Here is a 27,628-nt window from a genome sequence, read left to right as displayed (position 1 = left end):
CATTAGTCGTGGGTTCGGTGTGTTGAAGATCGTTCGATTTTCGCGCCAACGTGCCCTGTACGGATGAGAATCGAGAAAAGGAATTAATTACAAACGTCCTTAATAAAAAAACCAGATGTGGGATTACTTTATTAATCCAACTAAACCCAGGATAACAGACTGTGCGTGCTTTGCCGGTCACTGATAAATATTGCTCAGTGAATCATTACGGCGTGGTAGAGGTAGAGAAAACATTGCACAACGTTGAAAACATGAGTTCGTTAGAAGATTTACTAGCAGTTCTTAATACCACATTACTTTCTGTTATGAAATAGAAACTTGTCCCTTTCTTCGGTGTGCGTTTGTATCAGCCACTTGGAGGCAAATCAACATGACAACGGTGCTTATCAGTATGAGACTTCGCGGCACCACAGGCAGAAAGATAACATTGTACAGTATACATATGCGACAAACCGCAGCCATCGGAGTAAATGTTTTTAGTCGTGCTTAGACATCGGTGCTAGATGGTGGTGGTCTGTACCGGTAAGCATTTCTGTAGGGTACGAAAGTGCACGATCGATCGAACAACGTCACGTTCCACGTTAACCAATTGTTTTGGCATAAGTCCAAGTGCGTTTTAACCGTTACTATGAACCTGCATTGTTCATAGTGAGATTTGGCGTACTCTCTCCGGATGCTTGCGAGAAAAAAAGAAAGAGAAAGAGAGCGAAAGCGCGTACGGGGAGAGTTTCCTTGAGCGAGAGAAGCTGTCATTGACAGCTGTTTTTCTGTCTGCTGCTTGCTGTGTGCATTGGTGCGTGCGTACGTGTGTGTGTGTGGATGTGTTTCATTGTTTGCCATTCATTCATAATCTAGCCGCGGTCGTGGACGGATCTGCCGAGCGCGGTAGGTACGTTTCTGCAGTTATTGTTGTGGCATAAATTTACTGACAAAATGGCATTGCTTGTGTGAATGTGTGAAGCCCTATCTAACGCAAAAACCTACCGGTATGATACCGAGTGCGTTAAGTGCCGACAGAGGCGAGAAGCAAAAACAAACGTAATGTGTCCGCTCCATCGATCAATCAAGGGTGATTGAACGCGCTAAGGGTGTGTGTTTATACCGCGTACTTCAGATTCAGTGGAAGTGTACGATCGAAGGGACGGACTTGCCAGCATAAAACTGTATGAATCTGCTTCGTTTCTTGGTGATTCTCTCGATGCATGTGTTTAAGCATCTTCTCGTAAGACAAGTGTTGTGAAGAGTGTTGCGAAGCGTTCCCGGAGACGTTAACTAGGTGCGGTGGTGTTGAAAAGTGTGCTGGTGTATTGATTGAGCACTGTTTACGGTTGGCCTTCGACCTGGACTGAATTGGACGTTCTTTGTCCGTTGCTCTGCCGAGAATTTAAGACTTTAGTCATGGCCCATAGCAACTGTAGTACGCTAGAATTTATGCTCATAGCCGCGGGAGCTGGATATTTTTAGTGTAAGCGTTTTGAGGATACTAGATACTAGAGCGATTTTGATCCCCAATCCTAACGATTGTCCAACCAACTCAATTGTAAGCCAAACAACGTACAAAGATCCGTTAGGTACGAAGGAGCTAAAATTTGCACGGAACAACGTTACAAAAATTCCCCCCTCAATAGCTCAATAGAAACATCCGCGCGCGGCTTTGGTGCGAACACATCCGCAACGGAGCAGCTATGGGCATTTCTCCGGTAAACTCGATAATAGCGAGGGCTTCACACGCACACACCGGAAAAACCGGTTCCCGCCTCTCTTCGCATTGCTGTGGTGCTGTCTGTGGGGCCACAATGCTCCTCCTGCGTACTGTTTTGATGTCAAACATAATGAGGGGGATACGGAATCAGTGAAGCGGAATGATTAGTTTGGTCAGGCCCATTGTGCATACAAACCGTTCTCCCGCTAGACAAGAGTAACAGTCAGTAACCCATTTCATAACTCCACATTTTGCTGCCCGATCTCGTTACAATCTGAACCAGAACGAGTGGAAGAGATGATCTACTGATGATCAGAAATATGTATATTTGTTGCCATCCATTTTTAATATTGTTGTTATTATTTTGATTCTGCATTTTTAGATCACGCGGAAACCCCTTACAACTGCTCTGTGTGCTACCCGATGGGAGTAGAGGTGAAGCTGATGACTGACCGCAGCAGAAACAATCGCACGAAACATTTATACATCACGATCAACGATCAACAAAACGGCTGCTAGTAGAGAATGAACCGCGAAAACGCATTCAGCAGCGGGAAACAAAACAACCCAATCCAAAATGCTTCCTTCTTTTCGAGACGTAGCTTCTGGTGGCTACGGGAAATGTTCCGCTACGGACAACGTAAAGAAATTACGGAGGAAAAACTGTACGCTACCCTGCCCGAGCACAGCAGCCACAGGCTGGCGGAAACATTCGAGCGGCTATGGTCGGAGGAGGAACAGCTTGGACCGGACAAGGCTAGCTTTGCCCGCGTTTACTGGCGAGCGTTTGGCAAGGAAACGCTGTTCTGGGGCCTCATGTTTTCAGCCTTCGAAACGGCGAACCGCGTCGCGCAACCACTGTTGCTGGGAGAGCTGGTATCCTACTTTACCCCCAACCAGGACACCATCAGCGAGCGGGACGCATACCTGTACGCGATAGGTGTTATCACTTGCTCGCTGTTATCGGTCATCTCATTCCATCCGTTTATCTTCTACATTTTCCAACTCGGAATGAAGTTTCGCATAGGCGCTTCGTGCTTAATTTATAACAAGGTAAGGCTTTGCTCGAGGATTAACTCGGCAAGATTTATGATAGTGTGAGGGATGGCCTAGTTTCTGACATACTTAACACACCTGCTTCGATTTACAGGTACTTAAACTCTCTAAATCAACCACGGCTGGTGATGGACTGAACGGGAAGATCATCAATCTGCTCTCGAACGACGTCGGCAAATTCGACATAGCACTGTGCTTCGTGCACGATCTCTGGAAGGGCCCGATGGAGGCCATCCTTCTCGGGTACTTCATATACTGTCAGATCGGGTTCTCCGGCCTGCTCGGAATGGCATTCCTGATGAGCTTCATTCCGCTGCAAGCTTGGGTCGGCAAGAAGACGGCAACCTACCGAATGAAGGCGGCCAAGCGAACGGATTTGCGAGTGCGCTTCATGAACGAAATCATACAAGGCATACAGGTGATCAAGATGTACACGTGGGAAAGCTCGTTCGCCAAGATGATCGAGACGATCCGGCGGAAGGAGATACAGGCAATCCGGGGTGGTGCGTACGTACGGGCGACACTCATATCGTTTTTTACCGTATCGCGTGTGTCTATTTTTATCAGCCTGCTGTCGTACACCGTCACCGAGAACGTTATCACTGCCAAAAAGGTGTTCATTGTAACGTCGTTCTACAGCATACTGAACGACTCGATGGTACATTTCTGGCCCATGGCTATCACCTTCTGTGCCGAGGGGTACATCTCGCTCAAGCGTATACGCGACTTTCTGCTCACTCCCGAAGGAAAGCCGTCGTCTTCGGTCGCTGGGCGCACGCAACCGGATGAAAAGGGTAGCAAGAGCGGTGCGAAAAAGGCAATGCGAGCGACCGGCGATAAAGATGGCACGAGCGACAGGGACGAAAGCAAGGGAATCAAAGAAAACACCCAGCAACAGAACGGCAGTATCAAAGCGGGAGGAAAAAGTGATGAGAATGATTCGGAACCCTTGCTACCGAAACGTCTGGTGCAAACGGTAGAGGGCGATAGGAAAGGCATCGTACTCGATAGCGCCACAGCACGTTGGATGTGTCCTTCGGCAGCAGGAACGGCCGGAATCGGCAAAGATGGAGGAGATGGACCAGATGAAGTAACAAATGTTGGAATAGAATCCGTTAGTTTGACGGTTGAGCCAGGCCGGTTGTGCGTTCTCGTAGGACCCGTTGGTTCGGGAAAGTCTACTCTGCTTCAGGTGCTTCTAGGAGAGCTCGAGCTCGACGACGGAAGGGTAGAAATTTACGGATCCGTCAGCTATGCAGCACAGGAACCATGGTTGTTTGAAGGCAGTGTGCGAAATAACATCCTCTTCACGGAAGCTTACGACGAGCGACGGTATTTGCGGGTGGTACGTGTGTGCGCCTTAGAGAAGGACTTTGAACTCTTCCCGCACGGCGATCAAACGATTGTCGGAGAGCGAGGAATAAGCTTAAGCGGAGGACAAAAAGCACGCGTCAATCTCGCCCGTGCCATCTACCGAAAGGCGGACATCTATCTACTGGACGATCCACTGTCCGCCGTCGATACGCACGTGGGCAAACATATCTACGAGCTGTGCATTCGGGACTTTCTCGCCAACACGGTGTGCGTGCTAGTAACGCACCAGCTGCAGTACCTTAAAGACGTTCAGCAGATTGTGCTGATGAATGGGGGACGGGTGGAGGCGACCGGTAGCTTCCGTGAGCTGAAAAAATCAAACATCGAATCTATCATGGCACTCACACCCGACGAATCTCCGCTCGAAAGTCCGATCGAAAAGGAGCTGAAAAATTTGCGTCCCCGACGTACTAGCGGTTCTTCGACCGGTTCGCAACGTGACGACCTACTGATGGATCTGCTGCAGCAAGAAAAGCAAGAGGAAGAAAAAGAATCTCAAGGTGGTACGGGCAGTGTGGGGCTATCCGTCTACAAAACCTACATCAAAGCGGTCAATAGCTGTGGCTGGGTGTTTTGGTTGAGCGTGCTCATGGTGCTGTCGCAAATCGTTGTCAGCGGGGTGGACATTTTCGTGGCCGAATGGGTAAACTGGGAGGAAAAGGTGGCCGGCATTCCGCCGGAGTTTGATCTGAACGATAATCACACAATTCTGAGCTCGCGCGACGTGCGCATTTTGCTCAAGGAACAGACGGACGTCAGTAACTTCATCGAACGGCAGCAGTACATCTGGATATACAGTGGTTTAATCATTCTACTCGTCATCCTGGTGGTGCAACGATCGTTCTCGTTCTTTTACGTGTGTCTTCGCATTTCTGTTAATCTGCACGATCGTCTGTTCCGAGGGTTGACCCGCGCGACGATGCACTTCTTCAACACGAATCCTTCCGGCCGAATCCTCAATCGATTCTCGAAAGATATTGGAGCGATCGATTCTGCGCTGCCCATGGCACTGTTAGACTGTGTAGTGGTAAGTTTTCGGCGAATATTCCGTAAAACCAATTTACTCAATTCGTTTTCTCCTTCTTTTTGCTGACAGTTTTTCCTGGAAATGATCGCGGTAGTAGCGGTGGTATCGATCGTCAACTATTGGTTCCTTCTGCCGACTGCGATCGTCGCGGTCGTGATGTACTACATTCGGAAAACCTATCTCAACACATCGCGCGTGGTAAAGCGCATCGAATCTGTCAACCGGTCGCCCCTCTTCTCACACACAAACGCCACCCTGCAAGGGCTTTCCACCATTCGTGCGTGTGGCGCACAGTCCGTACTGCGGCGCGAGTTTAACGAATTCCTGGACGTAAACTCTTCCGCCTGGTACATGTTTATTGCGACCAGCCGTGCGTTTGCACTGTGGCTCGATATGGTATGCGTTCTGTATATCGGTATCGTAACGATAAGCTTCCTTGTCGGCAATAGCCAGCAAATGCTCGGCGGCAGCGTTGGGCTGGCCATCACGAAGACGATTAGCCTGGTCGGTATGTGCCAGTGGGGGATGCGGCAATCGGCAGAGCTGGAGAACCAGATGGTATCGGTGGAGCGCGTAAACGAGTACACAAATCTACCGTCCGAACCGCCGCTCGAAACTGCGCCCAAGCATCGGCCCCAGCGTAACTGGCCCGAATTTGGTACGATACGCTTTACCAACGTCGATCTACGCTACACGGAGGATGGCGAGCGGGTACTGAAGGACCTCAACTTTACCATTCGCTCCAACGAGAAGGTTGGCATCGTGGGACGAACCGGTGCCGGGAAGTCGTCCCTCATACAGGCCCTGTTCCGGCTGGCCCCGTTCGAGGGAAACATCGAGATCGACGACATAGACACGAAAACATTGGGATTGCGCGATTTGCGAAACAAAATATCGATCATACCGCAGGATCCGATCCTGTTTTCCGGCACGCTGCGCAGCAATTTGGACCCGTTCGATCAGCGCAAAGACGACGAGCTATGGAATGCGCTCGATGAGGTTGAGCTGAAAGAAGCGGTATCTTCGCTGGCCGGCGGACTGGAGTGTCGCATGTCGGATGGCGGGAGCAACTTTAGCATGGGCCAGAGGCAGCTGGTGTGCCTTGCTAGGGCCATTTTGCGGAACAACAAAATTCTCGTCCTGGACGAAGCCACTGCCAACGTTGATCCAGAGTAAGTAGCAATTGCCATTCGGGCAATGTGTACCTTCGCCACACGTGCATTGGTTTTGATACGTATTTTTCCCTCCATCGTTACAGAACCGATAAACTTATTCAAACTACTATCCGTACCAAATTCGCCCACTGCACAGTATTAACGATTGCCCATCGATTGCACACGGTGATGGATAGCGATCGTGTGTTGGTGATGGACGCTGGGCGCGTAGTCGAGTTCGGCCATCCGCACGAGCTTTTGCACGGCCCGATTGGATACCTTCGCCGGCTGGTGGATCAAACCGGTGTGGCTACGGCGGCAATGTTGATGCGTACGGCTGAGGATAACTTTAAGAAATCAAGCGCCAGACAAACGGAAGCAATTACGCTGGGACTGTCGTAAGCAGAGGGGTTCCTGTCGATGGTTGAGATTATTTCTTCCGGTGCAACATTTATGACGCTTTTACATTTGTTAACGTGTATGGACAAAAAAAACAATAGGGGCAAGCAAAGCAAGTGGAAGGTTTTTGATCACAAATGCAAATTAGCGCTGCTGCACGCACGATACTTAAACAATAAAACCGTGACTTTTGTCATAAAAGTAGTAAACAAATGAAAATGTTTGATTAAGTATGATGATCCCATCATTTGCTATTTACTGACATCTTTAAATAACATTTTCATTGCAATGGTAAAAAGAAAGATAATCCATGCTCTGCAACACTTGGTTCTCTTGGCCGTGGCAAAACGAGCACTGTAAGTATATATGTGCATAATAGTCGTTTGTGTAATGCCGCCCTCCCGGTACCGGCAGCGGTTTCAGCATCATCATCACACTGCGAGAAATAGAAAAAGGGCGCAATGCGGCAAGTGACCTCATGAATTTCACATCGCACAAGGGAACGTCTAGGCGACCGCCGAGACCGTCTCGCCTAGTGGCGAAAATCTTGCCGCTCAAACTGAAGGGACAACATAGCGTATGAAATTGAGAGCAGCACATTACTTTAGCCGACGCCAGCCGATCTTTGCAAGTGAGTAAAATGAGAGACTAAAATCTCCCAACACCAGCCGGCGTTTTTTGTTGCAGATTTGCAGGAATAAAGAGAAAGGAGCTCCAATACTCTATTCTGTTTGGATTTGCTTAAAAGTATGCAAGTTGAGGATGTGTAATATTTATTTAAGTAAACTATAGCTAGCACATACAAAAGAACATGAAAAGAAATCCAATATCCGATGGTGGAAAAGCAATGCGCTTGGCACGTTGACAATTAAATTGGACCCAATTCCCCACCCAAGTTGAACAAATGAGAATTGAGCAAGTTTGTGTGTGTTCCGGAGCGTTGCGAGAGAACAGCAATGAGAGTGGCGATTAAAACGTGGTTCTATGCGTGGCGCCACAGCACGCGGTCCGCGCTTTAGTTCGAGTAAGTTTGCGGACGGAATACGCGCATCGTTGCTCGTGCCAATTTTGGGCCCATTGTTTACGTACCGCCTGGAAACATTCTACAAGTAACGATCCGAAATCATCGGCTTGTATACAGCAAAGCCGAAACGATAATTGAAGCAGCCATCGGGAAGGGAAAAAAGGCAACAAAAAGTGTCCAAACAAATTGGGTCTGTGTGTGTGTGTGCTTCATTTAGCGGGACATTAAATTCGTTCAATTAATCTGTGGCGAGAAAATGGTGGTTTGACCTGCCGAATTGACACAACGAATCAATTGGCACGCAACGGGAAAACGGCTCAAGTCGAAAAAAACCAACATCCCCGTAGTGTCCTCGGTGGGAGCGCGCGATGCAGAGTGATTAATCGGGGGCAATGCCACCACTAAAGGAAGGTACCGGGAAAATGTGTGTGGGACGTATATGCGGCTTGCTCTCCCATTTGTTTCCTCCCCATTCTGGCTAATGCTTGCCTGGCAAACAAAATCATTGACGACGATTGACCGTGAGTTATCTTTGTTTTGATTCTGTGTGTGTTTCTCTGTCTCCCGTTCGCTTCCTTGTCCTGCCGGGCAGATGTGGATGAGAATTAAACTTCGTTTTGTTTGGCGTCATCATTCATACATAGTAGCGCGAGCCAGTTTCAGTCAGTGCGCCGCCATATCACGGCGTAAGCGGCGCGCGTGGTCCAGTCTATTTCGGAGCGTTGCAAATACGGTGGTGAAAATACATCGGTGAAAAACGTGGCGAGTTCAGGTCGCAACGAGAAAAAAAAGTTGTACTTGCTGAGTGCTTCACAAGATAATTCCTGTTTGATTGATGAATCGGCACGTGGATACTACGGGTGTGATTCATTATGGCCCTTTAATCTTAACTTTTCCTCATTTTTTATAATGCCAATGTTTCGGCAAGCATTTCTGATTGCTAGAAAAAATCCACTTTCATTTCGTTTTCAAATGACCTCCACCGTAATGTTTTCCAAAGGATTACGAGACACCAAGACCTTGCGGTGATAGTGACGAGAGATAAGAGTGAAGAGATTTCTTAATCGTCTCGGAAGCGCCTTGACGCCTACCATACATTTTAGTGCCCTGAACAAGGCGTGAGACGCTGGATGCCGTGATCTCGTGTGTGGAGAGTGATGCTTTTAAACAAAAGAAACCAGTCTGCATTACTTTTGATTTTTTATTGAAAATTGTGCATCATTATCAGTGTGAGTGAATTTCATCGATCGAATTGATCAATCATACGGCGCATGGTAAGGCACGCGTGGTTATGGTATACAGCGTGTGAAGCTCATCCTCTATCATCTAGTGGCAGTGACAAGTTAAATAACAGCAATGTGGAATACCATGAGATAGCTAATGTATGCTTAGCTCATTTGCATACATAATGCGCGTGTTCGCGAACGTAAAAAGATCTGTGCAGTGTTAGACTACTGATAAAGCGTACCGGGGTCCAAAGCGACAAAGTGATAAGTTACAAGTGTGCGCGCTGGCTTAGAGTGAAGGAATACCTTTTTTTGGCAGTGTTTGTTCTTTCCAATTTTTTATTTGGTACTAGTCCCATCACCCATCCTAGCACTCACAATGAATCCGGCACAGTACGATCAGGACACAAAAATACATGATCTTCGCCGCGAGACGAACCCGGTATCGAAGGCGGGCCCACTGTCGTGGTACACCTTCTGGTGGTTGAAGGATCTGTTTCGGACGGGGCTGAAGCGCCCGATCGACGAGACCGACATCTATGAAACGCTTTCAAGCCACCAGAGCGCTCAACTGTCGTACCAGTTTGAAAGGCACTGGAAAGCGGAACAGAAAGGCAACGATCGGCCCAGCTTTCTGCGGGTGATATGTCGAATCTATTGGCGATCGATACTCGGTTACGGATCGATATATACCATCGTTGACTTGCTGGCAAGGTATGACTGGATACCGTTACCATTATCACGACAAAAGTCCATAAGCTTCCTCTTTTTCTAGAATCCTGCAACCGCAATGTCTTGGTGGGTTGGTGTCCTATTTCGCTCCCGGACAGCAGGATATTGGCAAGGAAGAGGCGTATTACTATGCTATCGGAATCATACTCTGCTCGCTGGTACCGGTAGCCGTCTTTCATCACTTTATCCTGTACATATTTCAAATCGGCATGAAGATTCGTGTCGCATGCTGTTCGCTGCTCTACAAAAAGGTAAGTGTATCAGTCGGCAAAAACAAAGCGACGAGAAAAGCGTTCATCGGTTGATGTCTGGGCAGCATGAAAGAGCTTCGAAAGCGGTGAGAACGAGAGCTCATATTGTGAAAGGAATGCAAACATAAAAAAGCATATACTGGCGACTGCATGGCGTCTCCGTAGACCCTCCCCAAGTGCAGCTTTAACATGCACAATTTAATCAATTATGCAACAATTTCCGCAACAAATCGGTGGCGCCACAGCGACCATTGAGACAGCATCCTGCTTTTAAGTCGGTTTTTTACTTCTTTTATATGAGCCAGAAAAGCTTAACGGCTAGTGATATTCGTGCCAGCTATCGGGTTGAACTAGTCGACGCAATTTCCTTTTGCATTTGCAGACCGTTTGTGAATTCTTTGCAGGCAGCCACAACCAGTGGAAAGCCCAAACGATAGATAGTGTTTGGCATACATTTAGTTGCTCATACATCATTTGCGAAAGATTATTCAGATCGGTGTAGCTCCACAATTAATTTATAGGATGCTGCAAAAAACAGAATAGACGTGAATTATTGCGATTATTGCGTGACACGGGTCAGCCCGTGTGACTTATTTTAGTTGGCAATTGCTTTGTTTATGGTTACTCGTAGGTACTACTTCTGAGCATTGATATCCGTGTGAGAAGGAAGCCAACTTCATCATTGACACTACAACCTCTAAAGGTTTCGGACCTGCCATTTCCGGCTTCCAATGACTTGGTTTTACCCGCAGCTGGAAAGTCCGCTATCGCTTTGCCTACCGGACCGCCTCTAGGAAGCCAATGGCTCTGAAAAATCAGAGCAGAGAATCATCAACCTACACACAACTTCAGTGGCCTGGCGGCCCGATGGTAGAGGCGACAACGGCACCGGTCATCATACGACAGGACCGGGGTTCAAATCTCATCCGGACCATTCCCCATAGTGACCATACTAGACTTAGTGACTATCCAACTACGTGGTATCATTAAGTCTAGTAAGCCAAAAATGACACACATGACCTAAGAGGTCGTTTGGCTAAAGAAGAAGTAGAAGACAACTTTAAGCGACAAGCAAAATTTCGTCGGATTGCAAAATGTGTCTTTACACATTTCGTATAAGTACAAACAAATGGGCAATATCATTTGTCTCCGACGATTGACTCAGGCCTCGAGGCGCTGCTCAGCATCACTAATGTCTTTTACAGTTCACAAAGATCGCTTCATTCTCCAAACAAACTTTGGAATACTCCCGTTGAAGTTTAAGGTTCAAAGTCGCAAACATTCGATTAGAGTTATGATTTTTGGATTGATGGCGTCCTAGCATGCCGCCCGTTTTGATTGACATTGATTTTTGATTGATACTACCCTAGGTGAAGACCAACTGATTGCAAGATCAAAACAACGTCGTACAACAGGATGGAGGCGCTAATTCACAAGCCTAATCGGACACATTAATGGCAGATGGAAAACATGAAGTTTTCGCCCGAGGCTTTGAGGCCCGCTAGCAGTCAACTTGATAATGTTCAAGAATATCGAATTTGGGTTTAAGTGGAGGCATAAACCTGGAAAACTTTTCGAAGTGGAGTGATGTCTTTGCTGGTTATTATAACAAGCATGTGACAGTCGAGCGTCGTGTTCTAGCTGATGGCGTTATTTAAAGAACATTGTCGTTAAAAATTCGGGGACACTTACAGTATTTTTTTTTTATTTAAATGTGTTGCTAATATTGCTTGATAATGAAACAACTCGGTATTAATCGTTTTTTAATATTTCTCATTGCCCTTTCCATGCGTTATCTGATTCCTAGGCACTTCGCATCACGAAAGCAGCCGGAACGGACGGTATGACCGGGCAGGTCATCAATTTGATGTCTAACGATGTGGCCAAATTTGACACAGCGACCGGCTTTGTGCACGACATCTGGAAAGGATTAATTGAGTTGCTGGTGCTGGGATTCTTCATTTACCGACAGATTGGCATATCGGGACTGTTCGGCATTGCCTTTTTGCTCAGCTTCATTCCTTTACAAGGTAAGTTTGGTGGTTCTGGTTGGGTGACGAACAACTTTCTAGTTAGTGTCACATCACGTGATCTGTGCGTAAATCCTGATGCATTATCTCGTTATGCACAACGCCATCAAGCACTAACGGCCATAAGATTTGCCATAAAATTACGTCCGAACAGTCATCAGACGTAAGAAATTGTACTGAGCACGCGATCTATCTACGTGCGTTGGATGTTTGGTCCACGTCATCGGGTTTTCCCCGAAACTGGCGAGGAGTTTTGCATGTAGGGTGACATTGGTGAGAACCTGTTTTTTTTAGATAATTGGTTGCTGGGTAATTTGTTAAGCTATTTGTTTAACAATGCAACACGGGAGTGGTTACCGTATAGGGCATCAAAAATACTTTTCTTTAAACTTCAACTTTAAAAAGGCGAAAAATTTCCATACCAACATACTGCGGCACAGGCAAATCAAATGTCGATTTCCTTCTTTTTCATAGCGTGGCTCGGAAAACGGGCGGCACTTTTCCGTCTTAAAACGGCCAACCGATCCGACCGCCGGATACAGTTCATGAACGAAATCATACAAGGCATTCAAGTGATAAAGATGTACGCCTGGGAGGAGAGCTTCAGCCAGATGGTGGACCGCATCCGGCGGAAGGAGGTGAACGGGATACGGGGAACCCTATTTATACGCGCCGGACTGCTATCGTTCAATCTCGTTTCACGTGTGGCCATCTTTCTCAGCTTAGTCGCGTACGTCCTGTACGGAAACGTGTTCACCGCCAAGCGGGTGTTCATCGTGACCTCCTACTTTAACTGGCTGTACAGCTCGATGCTCCACTTCTGGCCGCTGGCACTGACATCCGTTCACGAGGGACTGGTGTCGATAAGACGGATACAGGACTTTCTGTTGCTGGACGAGCGAAAGTACAGACCGGCGCGGACCGACCACCCGGCGACGATGCACGAGACTGCGTTGGACGAGAGTGCCTGCGAGTTGCTGGCAGAGGCAAGGAATGGCAATGGAGTGGACAGCACAGCAAATGCAGCACCGGAAGGAAAAGCCCGGAGCACGGTTAAGAGAGCGCCGTCTCACAGCAGGCGATTCATTAACAGAAAAGCGGTAACGCGGCATGGAATTTTTATGCGCAACGGTACCGCTCTCTGGGAGAAGGACTTGCCAGCATCCAGCGGTGAAGTTAATGTACGAGGTACTGTACATTTTGGCACACTGGTTTTGTAATCTGGTCTGGCAGAAGTGGGAACTCCTACTTGCATACTCCGCACCATCTTGCTACAACATTTTGCTTTTATTTGCAGCTAGCGGAATCAAACGCGTAACACTAACCGTAGACAAGACGAACCCGTGCGTAATCGTCGGTTCGGTTGGAAGCGGTAAATCGACCATGCTGCAGGTTATCCTCGGCGAGCTCGAGCTGGACGAGGGCCGGTTGGAAATCAATGGCAATATTAGCTACGCTCCACAGGAACCCTGGCTGTTTGAGGGAACGGTCAAGAACAATATCGTCTTCACCGAGGATTACCAGGAGAAGCGGTACCGGGAGGTGGTGTCCGTCTGTGCGCTGGATCGAGACTTTCAGCTGCTTCCCAGCGGAGATCAAACGATCGTGGGTGAGCGGGGCATCAGCTTGAGCGGAGGGCAGCGGGCTAGGATCAGCCTGGCGAGAGCCATTTATCGGCGGGCTGACATTTACCTGCTGGACGACCCACTGTCCGCAGTGGATGCCCACGTAGGCAAACACATCTTTGAGGAGTGCATCGTGAAGTACTTAAAGGTGAGTACTGGCCACTGCCTAATGTGTTTTGAACATGATTAATTTCAATTATAAAGTAGAAGATTCAAAAACATAATTTCAATTTGTTTGAGCTAGAATCTAAAGGTCTAAGGCTATCGGCAGGTGCAACTCTCTGAAAAAATCTGGAATCTGTTTAGCCTTGTGGACAACAAGACCTCATACATTAGAATATTAATCACGAGGCCTTTAGTAATCTCCCACTTTTAAACCCTTTTTGTGGTTTACTGATTGTGTGGTTGGTTGGTTAAAAGATGAGCAAAAATGAGAAATACCATTTGTATCATACACGTCGTTCCCTTAAAGTCCTGTTACTCCTTCTGCATGATGATTGCAAACAAACAATGCCGTACAAAACAATAAAACCACTCGTCGAAAAAATACTCGTGAACAATTTTTAAAGCTCTGGAACGAACTTATTTAAGGTTATACGCTGATAAAAATAAATTATTACAGGGGACACCTGAACAACCTATCACATCTTCAAAATATTTGTTTTATGTTAAAAAGCGGAAAAGGATGAGGAATCGCACAGACGAGATTTTGTAATCATGACACGGAGACTTCAAATAGATAGATTCCAATAGGACTTAATTAGGACCATCAATTAGGACCATCGTTTTAAGGCCAGCTTCATTTACATCTACTTAATAATTTCATAATTTATTTCAATAAAAATAGGTGCTCTTATTGCTTTATATGGCACTGTATGAGCAAGATGTATCCAATACTTCTAACTCCTTCAGGACGCTATTTAACTACACACTATCGATTACACAGTCACTTTGATTTTTCAGTAACTCAAAAGTTCACGAAAACCCTTTAAACCGAGTATTCTTTATGAGAGTGTTTTATGAATATTAGTTGAATTCAAATCAACAACATATCTTATACAGAAAGACTAGGCGACGCGTGCTTCGTCGACGTTTGCCAAACGAAAGCGTGCCAAGCGCAACTTTTTAGCAACTCACAATTGCGCTAGACGATTCGCTAGAACTTCTTTGTATGCCACGCTCGCCACACGGGAGGCTTCGAACACTGTTCGTTGTTTAAAAACCACATGCATATGTTTCTTCTCGCACGGGGCCTCATAAACCATGAAGAATGGCAAAAAGGCCGTGCTTCATGTAGGGGATGGTTTGGTGAGGCGCAAAAAAGCTTTTCCACGCGCCTTCCCCGTCACAGCACCGTCGATAGCAATCATGAAAACCTAATGCCGCAGTAGCTGTAGCTCACACACAAATTTTCAATTGCAGGAAAAAGTTTGCGTGCTAGTAACGCACCAGCTTCAATACTTAAAGGACATGGAGCATGTCGTGCTAATGAACATGGGCAACGTGGAACAGCAGGGACCATTCCGCACGCTGGCAGAATCGGGGCACTTTACCTCGCTGAACGCTGAACAACCGCACCACGCACCCGATGGCCGGGACCGGGTGCAACAAAACAACGCACCAGCGCCGTCTGATGGCGCGTCGAATGCGCTGTCCTCGACGGTGGGACAGAACCCAGACAAGAGCTCGGACGGACAACAGCAACGAAAAGTCGATAGTGTTGCGAACAATGGGATTGAATATGATACGGCCATCAGCAGCATTGATAGCAATAGTAAAACCGAGTCGCATAGAATGACGGTAGGTGTAACATGCTATTTTTGCCCGGAGTGTTTTTTTTTTTTACTTTGCTTTATCTATGTGTCGCACTACTTTCGTCCGGTGTGGCCCCGCAGGATATGGCCATCGGCTGTGAATTAAAAAAAAAGAGCGATTTCCTTATCCGAGTTTAGATCGGTGACCGCATCATCATGCCCGGAGCAAGGGTGTGCGTGTGTTTTTTAACTTTTCAAAATTGAAATGAATTCGATTTCACTCATCCATCCAACGAAGGAGCGGCTGCACTGGCATTGCTTCCACCAGGGACTCGTTAACTCGCTGTTCCCTGCCCGTAATTTGAATATTTTATCACGATAACTTAACGCGCGGTAGCAACAGCAGCAGCAGCAGCAGCAGCAGCAGCAAGAGTCCCTGCCGTGCGGGGATTTATAGTGATGCGTTTATTGAATATTTAAATGCACAACAAAACCGTAATTGTTGCTGTGTAATATGTTATTATGTGGCGTGAAAAAGGGCTTCTTCCCGATGTGTTACACCATGCCCTCCAACCTACACCAACTTTTTTTTGCCAGTTTTTCATCATTCCTTTTGCTATCCCATCAGGAACGAAGGTTTTCCATCCATCCAACCCCGGCACAACATCAACCGGCGCATCAACAGCACCAGTCCATCTACCAACCGTCACCATTCTCATCTAGCAGCATGGTTTTTGATGGGTACGATGACCGCGACGAACGTGGCCGTGGTACGAAAAAACGATCTAACCCATCTTCGCAAGAGGACGGCCCGTCGAAAGACGATTCAAATCACCTCCATAAAGAATCACAACTAACCGGACGTATCGGGTGGCGCGTTTACAAGAGCTTTTTCGTAGCCGTGCAAAGCAATCTGCTGCTGGTGCTGGCCATCGTTCTGTTCCTGTTGGCGCAGGCCAGCATGAGCGGTATCGATTACTACATCTCCCAGTGGTAAGTGTAAATTAATATCAATATTAAGCTCTGCAGAAAAAGTGTGGAGAGGGGGAAGGATGTGTAAGCTTTAAGATGTTGCTGCTACGTGTCGATTGGTGCTAATAACCAGTCGAAATGGACATACGGAGAGGACATACTGCTGCAAAAAAGGATGTTGCCGAGTGAGAGTAATTTAGTGATGGACGTGACCATTAGGGGACTTAATACTTGCTGCTCGTTTTATTGGAACCCATCACGGCGCCTAGAGCCCTAGATGGACTGCCAGCATCTCGTTTTATCGATCCGGTGTTGGCCATTTTCGGTATTGAAAATTCTTTGCTCATTTAAAATACTCTATGCGGCAACAGTCAAAGTAACTCCTTAAACACTCAAAGACTATCCCCGCGAGTAAGCGTTAGCGAAGGAAAATAAAATACAATTTGAAGTGCTATTTAGTGAGATTAGCCATCTCCACTTTCATCATACACTTGAGACGTGATGTTCATGCAGCGCGAAAGGATTATTCTCATTCACCTTCATTTGGTTTTGTCCTGCACCTTCTATCCTTCTTTCCTTTCGATTGCAGGGTAAACTGGGAAGAGTACTCAAGCGCTCTTGAGCGGTTGAAAAGCAATCGAACCGAGATGGGAGCGAACGCCCATAACAGCAGCGACTACGGCACCTTACTTCCTATCCCTCCGAAACTACAAGGAAGTATCTTCACACGTCTGTCCCGCCACCAGTATATACTGATGTACGCGATAGCGATGCTGTTTATGTTTGTACTCTCCTTGAGCAGATCGTTCCTGTTTTTCTACATCTGTCTGCGGGCCACAATACGTTTGCACGATCGCCTTTTCCGTGGCATTACCCGTGCCACAATGTATTTCTTCAACACAAACCCATCGGGACGGATCTTGAACCGATTTTCACGCGATATTGGATGCATCGATACCTTTCTTCCCTTTGCGATGATGGACTGCATACTGGTGAGTGACGCAGAAAAGTCTATACAACTGCACCTTCAAGAAAGAAATTACGCATTTATTGTGCTGTTCATCACGCAACCATTGCAGTTCTTTGTGGAGTTTTCCGCGATCATCGTGCTGGTTGCGGTGGTAAACTACTGGCTTTTGTTGCCAACCCTAGTGATGGCCATTGTGTTCTACTTCTTGCGCCACATCTACACCAACACTGCCCGCAGCATCAAGCGAGTGGAGGCATCGAGTAGGTTCCGAATAATGAATGTATAAAATGTTTTTCCGAAGATGCTTCTTCTATTTGCTCCCTTGTTCTGCTCCCGTTCTCCCGCAGCAAGAAGCCCCATATTCTCGCATGCGAATGCGTCCTTTCAAGGTCTCAGCACCATCCGTGCATTTGGGGTGGAAAAAATTTTGGCAGACGAGTTTGATAAACATCAGGACCTGAACACGTCGGCCTGGTATCTCTTTCTGGCCACAACGCGCGCCTTCGCCCAGTGGCTGGAGCTGGTGTGTGTGCTGTACATCGCCGTGGTTACTTTAAGCTTCCTGATGGTTGAAAACTGTAAGTGGTACATTAAACGTGATGTCCTTTTTTTTGCCTACCATCCAATCGATTACTACAACTCTTTTCCGCTCCTTTTCGTCCTTGACACGATGCAGCGATGAGCGGCAATGTGGGGCTGGCTATTACACAAGTGTTTAACCTGATCTTCATGTGCCAGTGGGGTATGCGACAAACGGCGGAGCTAGAAAATCAAATGACATCCGTCGAGCGTGTCGTCGAGTACGCCGAGGTCGAACCGGAAGCATCGCTTGTGTCAATCGGCAAACACAAACCGCCCGCCGACTGGCCCGCACAGGGATCGATACGATTCGAGCACTTTTCGTTGCGTTACGCTCCCCAATCGAGTTTGGTTCTGCGCGACCTCAATATGTCAATAAACGCGGGCGAAAAGATAGGAATTGTCGGCAGAACGGGTGCTGGCAAATCGTCCATCATTCAGGCACTGTTCCGGCTAGCGGTTAACGAGGGAATAATACGGATCGATGGCGTTGACATCGGTTCGCTCGGATTGCACGATCTGCGCAAACGGATCTCCATCATTCCACAGGATCCGATCCTGTTTTCGGGCACGGTGCGGGAAAATTTGGATCCTTTCAAGCAGCACGGCGATGATACGCTCTGGAACGCACTGGAATATGTGGAGCTGAAGGAGGTAGTGCGGGGCATGGAGGGGACGCTGGATGCTAAAATGTCCGACGGTGGTGCCAACTTTAGCATGGGCCAACGGCAGCTCGTTTGTTTGGCGCGAGCGATTCTCCGCAACAATCCTATTCTCATACTGGATGAGGCCACTGCAAACGTCGATCCCGAGTATGTTATGCCACACTTCAATTTCGAATTGTTTCGACACATATTTACGAACTTTTAATTGTCTCTCTTTCCAGGACCGACAACTTAATACAGAAAACCATCCGAGACCGGTTCGCACGGTGCACTGTTTTAACAATCGCCCATCGTTTACATACCGTAATGGACAGCGATCGGGTGCTAGTGATGGACGCCGGGAGAGCGGTCGAGTACGCACATCCTTACGAGCTTCTGCAACGTCCCGACGGTGTTATGAGACGGCTAGTGAACGAAATGGAAGAGTCTACCGCGCAACAGCTCACTGGTATCGCTTATCAAGCTTACACAAAACACGGCTGACGCAAGCAAACGCACCGTCCCGAACCGATTGTACAGCGGCGATTGTGAATTAGAGTGCGAAGATACAGCGAACGATCAATTTGGATAAGGGTCAATACAATCCGCATCCGCAGACGGTCGATTAACCAATGTACCTCACCAGCATGTGCCAACCAGAATGTAATGGTCCCTTGCTGGCTTATCAACTAATAAACGAATATCAACGCTTTGTCAGTTTTGGCACGTTTTTCTGTCTCCCCGTTGTCTCAAGGCACGACCGGCTGATAGCCACGGTTGGTACCCCGATAGTGATACGCATGATAGCGCACCTCAGATAATGGATCTTTCAGCCGTTAAAACATTGTAAAAGAAGTCTCGCGAAACCGTTATCACGCGCCCCGCTGAGACTCCAGACACGAAGATACGAAATACTTCCATTGTAATTTTTAACGCCCGATTTGTTCGCTAACGCCAGTCTGCCGCTGAACGCTCTGGAGTTTGGCTGCAATCATTCGAGTCAGGATCGATCGAGTGTGGATTGGTTTTAGTTTTAAGAATGGAAACATCTGAAAAAATCGAAGAACCGGACATCAAATATCCACGGACAAAAATACATCCGTACGCTTCCTCCAACGCAGTTTCACGCTATTTTTTCTGGTAAATTGTTCAAAAACTGCTTATCGAGCTATCGAGAGAAGTGTAACACAAGTTGTTGTGTAAAATTGTTTAAATTTCTTTCTTGGTTACTGTGCAACAAATTGTGCAAAAGGTGGCTCCGGGACTTGCTTCGAATTGGCGTGCGAAGACAAATCGTACCGAACGACATTTATGACACGCTCGAACCACATAAGAGTGCACTAATCGGTGCATCCTTTGAGCGGCAATGGCAGCGCGAATCATCGCGCCACTATACCCTTCAGCCGGGATCAGTGGATGGCGGGCGCAAAACGCAAGCCGGCGACACGAAAAATGAACCACAGTCGGCAAAGAAAAACAAACGACCGGTGCCACGATGGCTTCTGTGGACTATATTACGCATGTACGGGGTTGGAGTACTGGTGTTTGGATTTGTTTACAGCTTCATCGAATCAACCTGCAGGTAAGCGATATAGATTCGTAGCATTCTTTGGGTAGGAGAGTGTTGGTTCCTGCCAACCATCTGCCTGTCGCAGCTGTTTCGTATCGATGTTCCTGTGTTTTTTGGGGTGCCTGGCGCAGAAAACACACCGGCTTTGATAGTCCAATAAACGTGGACAGCATTGCTTTGGTTTGCTAACGAGATACTTAAATCCACCAACCAGACGCAAGTGTTGGATGTAGCAGGAGAAAATCAGAAGCGAAGGAATGATTCGATTCCGTTGAAGGCATCATCATTTGCGGTTTCGTGTTTGGGCTTCGGGATATTTGATGTTTTGATCATATGCTACTGTCCGGAACGATTGTGATATATTTTTATGAATTTCATATTGAGATTGGGAAGGTATACTTGGGACGAAATACGCAAAATTGTCATATTGAAATACATGCCAAGGAATCCCAGTAAAACAGTAGAGTGTTCTTCGTATTATTGTTGTGGTTGTAAGCCCCTAGGCTGTCCATGAACCATAACAGCAGTCTCAGCCATGGCCCGTCTTATCCATTTCTTATTTAAAATTTAAAAAATCTTGAGATATTATTATTCATTGGATCGAAAAGATCACACATGGATCTGGACATGAAGTAAAGTTAGTTATATCGTATTGAATGATTCCCTATAAAGCGTTCAGAACAATATCCTACGGAAAATTCCGATTTTCACCATATCCACGCTGCCTTTCTTGAGATGTACGTTAAAATATCTAGAAATTCTCGCGAAGCGTATACATGTCGTATTGTAACAATTCTTTCCTAATATCACAATTCCAGAATAGGACAACCATTCCTTCTCGGCCAACTAATCCTTTACTTCGATTCACAACGCACCACTACGAAGGCAAACGACGCATCGGACATATCGCTGGGAGCAGCCTACGGGTATGCAGTCGGGATTGTGATGACTGTGCTAGCCCCGCTAGCTATCTTCCACTGCTATCAACTGTATTTGCTGCAAGTGGGCATGAAGATTCGTATCGGTTGTTGTGCACTGATCTATCGGAAGGTATCGGCAATATCGCGCACAATGTTGCAGATTTGACGGCAAACGCATTTCATTACATTCGCGCTATCTTCTCGCTTCATAGATACTTAGTTTGAGTAACACTACCGACGGATTGTCTGGAACGGTAATCAATTTGATGGCAAACGATGTTAGCCGTTTCGATTATGCGGTAATCTTTTTCCACGATCTCTGGAAAGGCCCGGTAGAGTTGGTGATTGTCGCCGTCCTCGTGTACCTTGAGATAGGTGCCGCCGGGTTGATTGGGATCGGATTTTTACTGCTGTTCATACCGATACAAGCCTGGCTGGGGAAGAAATCGGCTGGATTCCGAATGCGGGCTGCATTGGCGACGGACGAACGTGTACGCTTGACGAATGAAATCATTCACGGCATTCAGGTCATTAAGATGTACGTGTGGGAGCAACCGTTTGAGCGGATGATGCGCAAACTACGACGCAAGGAGGTGCAGGCTTTGCGTGGCAGTGCATTCATCAAGTCCGCACTATTTGCACTTCGCATCGTTCCAAAAGTGTCCATCTTTCTAACGTTGGTCGCATACGTGTACTTCGACAATGCCATAACCGCCCGGCGGGTGTATATGTTAATTTCGTTCTTCAGCGTAATCCATCATTCGATGGTCGAGTTTTGGCCACTTGCTGTTACGTCCGCCGCAGAAGGGTGGATATCGTTGAAGCGAATACAGGAGTTTCTACTTCAGCAAAGTGTGCAGAGCTTAGGCCAAAAACAAGGATCTCGTAAGCTAAGCTTAAACAGCGCCCCGTTTGTCGAGTTCAGTTCAGTGCACAGTAGCTGGCCAAGTTCTAGTTTCTCACTTCAGGATATATCGTTCAAGATAGACGCCACTAACCACCGTACGGTAGCGATCGTTGGTTCGATTGGTGCCGGAAAATCCACACTGTTGAACCTCATTATAGGAGAGCAAACTGCAACTGAAGGGACGATCACGGTAAACGGCACCATTAGCTATTGCTCACAAAAACCTTGGCTATTCGAGGGAACGATCAAACAGAACGTTATCTTCCTGGATCCGTATGACGAAACGCGTTATCGCACAGTACTGAAGGTATGTGCATTGGAACACGACATTGCGGAATGGCCTCACGGGGATCAAACAATGGTTGGCGAACGTGGGTATAGTTTGAGCGGTGGACAGAAAGCGAGGATCAATCTGGCCCGTGCATTGTATCGCTCGGCTGACATTTACCTGTTGGACGACCCACTGTCGGCCGTCGATGCCCATGTAGCAAACGTATTATTTGAGCAGGCTATAAGGAATTTTTTGGACGGAAAGCTTTGCATACTAGTGACGCATCAATTAAAGTACATCAACCAGGTCGATCATATCCTCATAGTAGAGAATGGTAAAATTCCTGCCCAAGGCAACTATGGGAAGGAGTTGTCCGAATACTTCCCATCGAGCCATTTCTCAAAGCACGAAAATCTACCGGAAGAAGAGACCGGAGAACGTGGAACGAAGGATGAAGCAAGCTTACCAAGCAAGAGCCAGGAGCAGTCATTATCGGCAGAGCACAAGGAAAAGGAAGGACAAGAAGATGGTACAGTTCAGTTTAAAGTATACTTAGACTTTTTGAAGTCTGTCAATAGTGTTTCGTTTGTCGCGTTTACGGCATTGCTGATGATAGGATTTCAAGTGGCTTGCTCTGGAACGGATTACTTCGTGTTCATATGGTAAGTGAAGATCGCTAGTTTAAGGCACCAAAGAGACTTTACTACATGTACATTTCTTTTTTTGTTCAGGGTGGATTGGGAGGAAACGGTGGCGAACACACTTGAAGCGCGATGGACAACGGACGATCATGTTTTGTTCTACGCTGGTGCCATTATCATCACCATTCTGTTAACCACCAACTCGTTTGCCTTCTTCGAAATGTGTCTTAAAGCATCGCTACACTTGCATGCGGCACTCTACCGCGGAGTGTCTGAGACTTCCATGCTTTTCTTCCACCAGAATCCATCGGGCAGAGTGATGAATCGGTTCTCGAAAGATATCGGACTGGTCGACACCAGCCTACCCACCGTTATGATCGACAGCCTCTACGTAAGATACCCTTCAAACGTGTCTTTCGAATGTCCTCACCTTCCAAACATGTGTTTCCAGTTTTTTCTCGAACTTGCTGGCATCATAGTAATAGTGGCGTTGGCGAACTACTGGCTCCTGATTCCGACAGCGATCATGGGAGCCGTCTTTTACGTGCTACGATTTGTATTCCTCCGAACGGCACGAAATGTGAAACGCGTCGAAGCCATCAGTAAGTGTTTCGATCGATCGGTAGCGGGTGTGAGCAGTGTGTGAACTAAAGGGTGCATTTCATTCGATACGATTGCTCCCGCACAGCCCGCAGTCCAGTGTTCACGCATACGAACGCCACGATTGATGGGCTGACCACGATACGTGCATTCGGTGCGGAACGTTTTCTGGAGGACACATTCCACCGGTACCAGGATCTGAACACTTCAGCTGCGTTTCTGTTCGGTGCCACGACGCGTGGTTTCGCCTTCTGGCTGGACGCGATTTGCCTGCTCTACATTGCGTCAGTTGTTCTGAGCTTTCTGGTAATTGGGAATGGTGAGTAATCAGAGCGGTGAAGTTTCGCCGCCTCTCCGTGCGGCCATTTTTTTAAATCCCAGCCCCCCCCCCCAAAAATGGCTGCATTCGCTGCTTTCAGACATCATTAGCGGCAACGTCGGGCTGGCCATAACGCAGGTGCTCAACCTCATCGGAATGTGCAACTGGGGCATACGACAAACGGCCGAGCTGGAAAATCAAATGACATCCGTGGAGCGCGTGCTTGAATACGCCCAGCTCGTACCCGAAACGGACCTGGTGCCGGGTGTCCAAACAACCGAACGCACCGAAGCGTGGCCCAAAAATCCCGGCATAACTTTCCGCGAAGTTTATCTACGCTACTCACCCATCTCGGATCCGGTCCTGAAGGGGTTGAGTTTCGACATAAAACCCAAGGTAAGCGTCACACCCGGTTAAGCAATCGATTTCCATTCAGTGGGATCCTGGTCAGTAGCGCTCGAGCTAGACCGGCACAGGTCCACCATTAACCACCAAAAGTTCTTTCCAAACGAAACGAACGAACGGCACCTACCACATATAAGTTTTACTGTTTTACGTGCACTGATTCGAGCAGTTGGCTACCGCCCCACAGAGGAGGTAGTGTTTCGGACGTTTCGTACTCGTTAGATGAGCGGCATAAAAACAATGGCAATATCCTGAATAGTTTAAAACACTAACCCACTGCGTGCCGAGGATTATTTTTGCACACGGGTGCCTTGGCAGTGTCCTTGGAATGTCTTTGATTTATAATTGAAAAACATACGTACACATCTCGGGACCCAAAACTGGGCGCGTGTGATTGGCCCCGAATTGACTCAGTTTATCTTCGGTTGATTAAATTATAGCCATATCTGTCCATATCTGTTTGGTTCGATCCGATTTTTAGTAACCCCCGTTTTCCGCATGATCCGCTTTCGTCGACGTTATCAAAGGATCGTCGCAGGGTTGCCTTTTGTTCTTTGTCGTACATTCAAAATGATTCTGGTTTTAGGTGTCGGCGCTTGCTTAAAATAAAACACACATCAATTCTTCGGCTTCGCTCGTTCCTACCCTTATCAAAGTTTCGCCCTAAGCTGGCGTCTCAATTTGGGAGCATTTTACGAAACGATGCAGCAACACGAAAAATGAAGGCACTGGGTGGAGGAAATAACAGAACCGTCATTTCATCACCGGTCATGTTCTTTCTTTCCGGTAAATGTCCCGACTCTGGCAAACTAACCGACCAACCCGCCAAACCACCTGGTCGTGAAACCGTGCGCAGGAGCATGTTGGAATCGTTGGACGTACCGGCGCTGGCAAGTCCTCAATAATTCAGGCACTCTTTCGCCTAACACCGTTGCACGCCGGCGATGGTATCATCGAGATTGACGGAATCAATATCGGTTCGGTGCCGCTGCGGCAGTGTCGTGGCCGCATCTCGATAATACCCCAGGATCCGGTCATATTCTCGGGCAGTTTGCGAAGCAATTTGGATCCGGACGAGCGGTTGCCGGATGAGCAGCTGTGGAAAGCGCTCGACCAGGTAAGCACCCGGCGGTTGAATATTTAATCGCAACACATTTCTTCACCAATTTGAACGTTTAGCAGATTTTTTTTGTACATACGCCCGCTAGTACTTTCTCGACGCGTTTCACCCTTTTTGTCGGGTTTCATTTTGTTACTTACTCTTTTTTTCTTTTTTAATGAACATCCCGGCCGCCCGGTTAACCCCGACCTGGAATCGAACAGGTTGAATTAAAACCCGCCATCACCTCACTTGCCGGAGGTCTCAACACGAAGATGTCGGAAGGAGGCACCAATTTGAGTGCTGGCCAGCGGCAATTGATCTGTTTGGCCAGGGCAGTGTTGAAGGGCAGTAAGATATTGATACTCGACGAAGCCACGGCCAATGTGGATCCGAAGTAGGTTCAACAAAACGGATCAAATAAAGTTTCACTGCTTAATTAGCCACCACTCTTTCAGAACTGACGCACTGATTCAACGCACGATAAGGACGCAGTTTCACGATTGCACCGTGCTGACGATAGCGCACCGCTTGCACACCATACTGGACAATGATCGGGTGCTGGTTATAGACGCTGGTCAAATGGTAGAGTTTGACAGCCCGCAGAAGCTACTCCAAATCCCAGACGGGTTCTTCCGCAAATTGGTTGAAGAACATGGCCATGAAGGAGCACCGAACCGAAGCACCGGTGCGGATCAGCAATTTTATAACTAATAGCTTCTGTATTGGTTTTGAATACTTTCTATAGGAAAACTGATGTATATAGGGGTTTTGTTTGAATGACTTACTTGCTGAACAAGCGAAGTACTACGCAGATGATGATAAACATGACTGCCATTGCCACCAGAACACCAATCATTGCCGGATCGATGTACTTCTCCGGCTCTATCGGCTTATTGATCGGGGCTGGGGATGTGGGGAAATGAGAAGAAGGTTTTGCAACACAGTTAATAATGAGAACCGTACATCATCCTTATCCTATCCTACCTCGACACTCGACGCTTCCATCCGGCTTGAAGAAAGGGTTCATCTCGAACAGGCAGATGCACCGTCCATCACGACATTCCGTCTGTTCTGTCATCGCTTCGCACTGTTCACTGAAGAAGCATGTTTCGTTCACTTGCCGTTCTAAATAAATTGGAAAGAATGTTTAGGATAATTTGCATTTGTTTGAATTGTAGTAAAGAGAAAGGAAAATCTTGGTTGGAGTTCACCTAATTCATCCCTTTGCTAATTTTTCAAGAAAATTGTACGCGTCGGCAGTTTATCAACATTTGGATGGTGTAAAGTCAACAGTGTACCAAAATCAAAAATCTTGCTTTGTTTTCTTATCCACTGTTATCACACACACATGCAGCGCAGTGTGTATTCTGTGCGTAACAGTTGATATGAAAGTTTATTCAAGTTTATCTCGAAGAAACCTTTCACCTCTTCTTCCTCGCTCTCCCCGACAAGGATTCTTCCACTGCGTGTAGAAAGTGCTGCAGGGGACACTTTTGTGAAAATGTGTCCACCCCCTGCTTGTTTACACAAATGTTTACTTTAGCTCCTGCAGTCAAGGAATCTGATTTTGAACACGCAACCTCAAGTGAACCGTTCATTCTGCTGTGTTGTCGTACTCCCGCAAAGGTCTTGCTGTGTTTCCTATATTTCAAAGATTTCAAAGCTCGTGTCCTGCTCCATGCGGGATATTTTTTGTGTCCTGATCGCAAACCTACATCGTAAGGCTGTTGATTTAATCTCGACAGCAAAGTTAACGGCTGGGATAGCACATTGAACTCCCAACATTATTGGTGTAAACCGTTGCAAGAAAGTGGTTCACATATGTAAGATTGTGGGTTCAAATACTGTTTAAATTTAATATTCTGCAGCGCGTCTCACAGAATAGAAAAGTAGTTCTTAGAGGTTTAAACCACGATTCTGTCCAGACAATAAGGTTTTAGGTGACTCATGATCAATTTTCTTTCTAAAAAGAAAATGTGAAATGAATTCACGTGTATCCCAACATCACATCCTTTTATACTGAAATTGCTTCCATACTAACAGCTTTTTCAGTTAGAGTACATATTTTAATTTAGAATACATTTTAAATGAAATAATTCATACATATTCCAATTTGGGCGACCATAACATACTTTATTCAAATGCCAAAATCGATTGACACGACGAACCCCGATGAATATGGTTGAAATAAGAACTTTCCCTAACATGTACCTACCCATTTGCCTACCAACGAATATGTAAAGCAAGCTAGGGTGAAACAAAAAACGAAACAATCCCAACACCGATAGCGATCGATGTCACGACATTAGGGTCGTATCACGATAGTTTAATCGTACAGACGTTAAAGCATCTTTTACCAAACCAAACCACACCA

General features: G+C 46.9%; 2 protein-coding genes across 9 annotated transcripts; both read left to right on the top strand.

Annotated features, from left to right (window-relative positions):
• Positions 1–388: 388 nt before the first annotated feature.
• Positions 389–6,931, top strand: LOC118507513 (multidrug resistance-associated protein 4). Of its 8 annotated transcripts, none has more exons than XM_036046057.1 (5): positions 389–522; positions 2,085–2,755; positions 2,853–5,159; positions 5,229–6,331; positions 6,418–6,715. In XM_036046057.1, the coding sequence occupies exons 2-5, from the start codon at positions 2,228–2,230 to the stop codon at positions 6,713–6,715; spliced, it is 4,236 nt and encodes a 1,411-aa protein (XP_035901950.1). In that variant the 5' UTR covers positions 389–522; positions 2,085–2,227. The 8 variants fall into 8 exon arrangements, with proteins under 8 accessions (XP_035901950.1, XP_035901955.1, XP_035901951.1 ...); XM_036046062.1 differs by lacking the exon at positions 389–522 and adding an exon at positions 694–793; XM_036046058.1 differs by lacking the exon at positions 389–522 and adding an exon at positions 765–885.
• Positions 6,932–8,202: 1,271 nt separating this feature from the next.
• Positions 8,203–26,410, top strand: LOC118502378. Its single transcript, XM_036034599.1, has 24 exons — positions 8,203–8,257; positions 9,316–9,676; positions 9,738–9,945; positions 11,753–11,975; positions 12,450–13,163; positions 13,273–13,748; positions 15,023–15,400; positions 15,983–16,347; positions 16,916–17,318; positions 17,406–17,556; positions 17,644–17,874; positions 17,973–18,687; positions 18,762–19,020; positions 19,472–19,659; positions 19,772–20,101; positions 20,908–21,139; positions 21,222–22,849; positions 22,919–23,219; positions 23,280–23,430; positions 23,517–23,747; positions 23,848–24,143; positions 25,009–25,269; positions 25,476–25,648; positions 25,710–26,410. The coding sequence occupies exons 1-24, from the start codon at positions 8,218–8,220 to the stop codon at positions 25,963–25,965; spliced, it is 8,571 nt and encodes a 2,856-aa protein (XP_035890492.1). The 5' UTR covers positions 8,203–8,217; the 3' UTR covers positions 25,966–26,410.
• The last annotated feature ends 1,218 nt before the right edge of the window (positions 26,411–27,628 follow it).

The sequence above is a fragment of the Anopheles stephensi genome, chromosome 2 (assembly GCF_013141755.1).
Source record: "Anopheles stephensi strain Indian chromosome 2, UCI_ANSTEP_V1.0, whole genome shotgun sequence".
In the NCBI taxonomy this organism is placed as follows: Eukaryota; Metazoa; Arthropoda; class Insecta; order Diptera; family Culicidae; genus Anopheles; species Anopheles stephensi.
Note: the sequence above shows the minus strand (reverse complement) of the source record. Positions and strands in the feature narration are given on the sequence as shown.

What these genes read in the sequence shown, in the direction of transcription:
- LOC118507513 (XM_036046063.1), top strand. Translation starts at nt 2,228, where the DNA reads ATGAACCGCGAAAACGCATTCAGCAGCGGGAAACAAAACAACCCAATC. An exon ending in CGTGCTTAATTTATAACAAG is followed by an intron (nt 2,756 to 2,852) that starts GTAAGGCTTTGC and finishes TTCGATTTACAG; the next exon opens with GTACTTAAACTCTCTAAATC. An exon ending in CACTGTTAGACTGTGTAGTG is followed by an intron (nt 5,160 to 5,228) that starts GTAAGTTTTCGG and finishes TTTTGCTGACAG; the next exon opens with TTTTTCCTGGAAATGATCGC.
- LOC118502378 (XM_036034599.1), top strand. Translation starts at nt 8,218, where the DNA reads ATGCTTGCCTGGCAAACAAAATCATTGACGACGATTGACC. An exon ending in ATCGTTGACTTGCTGGCAAG is followed by an intron (nt 9,677 to 9,737) that starts GTATGACTGGAT and finishes CTCTTTTTCTAG; the next exon opens with AATCCTGCAACCGCAATGTC. An exon ending in GAAACGCGTCGAAGCCATCA is followed by an intron (nt 23,431 to 23,516) that starts GTAAGTGTTTCG and finishes GCTCCCGCACAG; the next exon opens with CCCGCAGTCCAGTGTTCACG.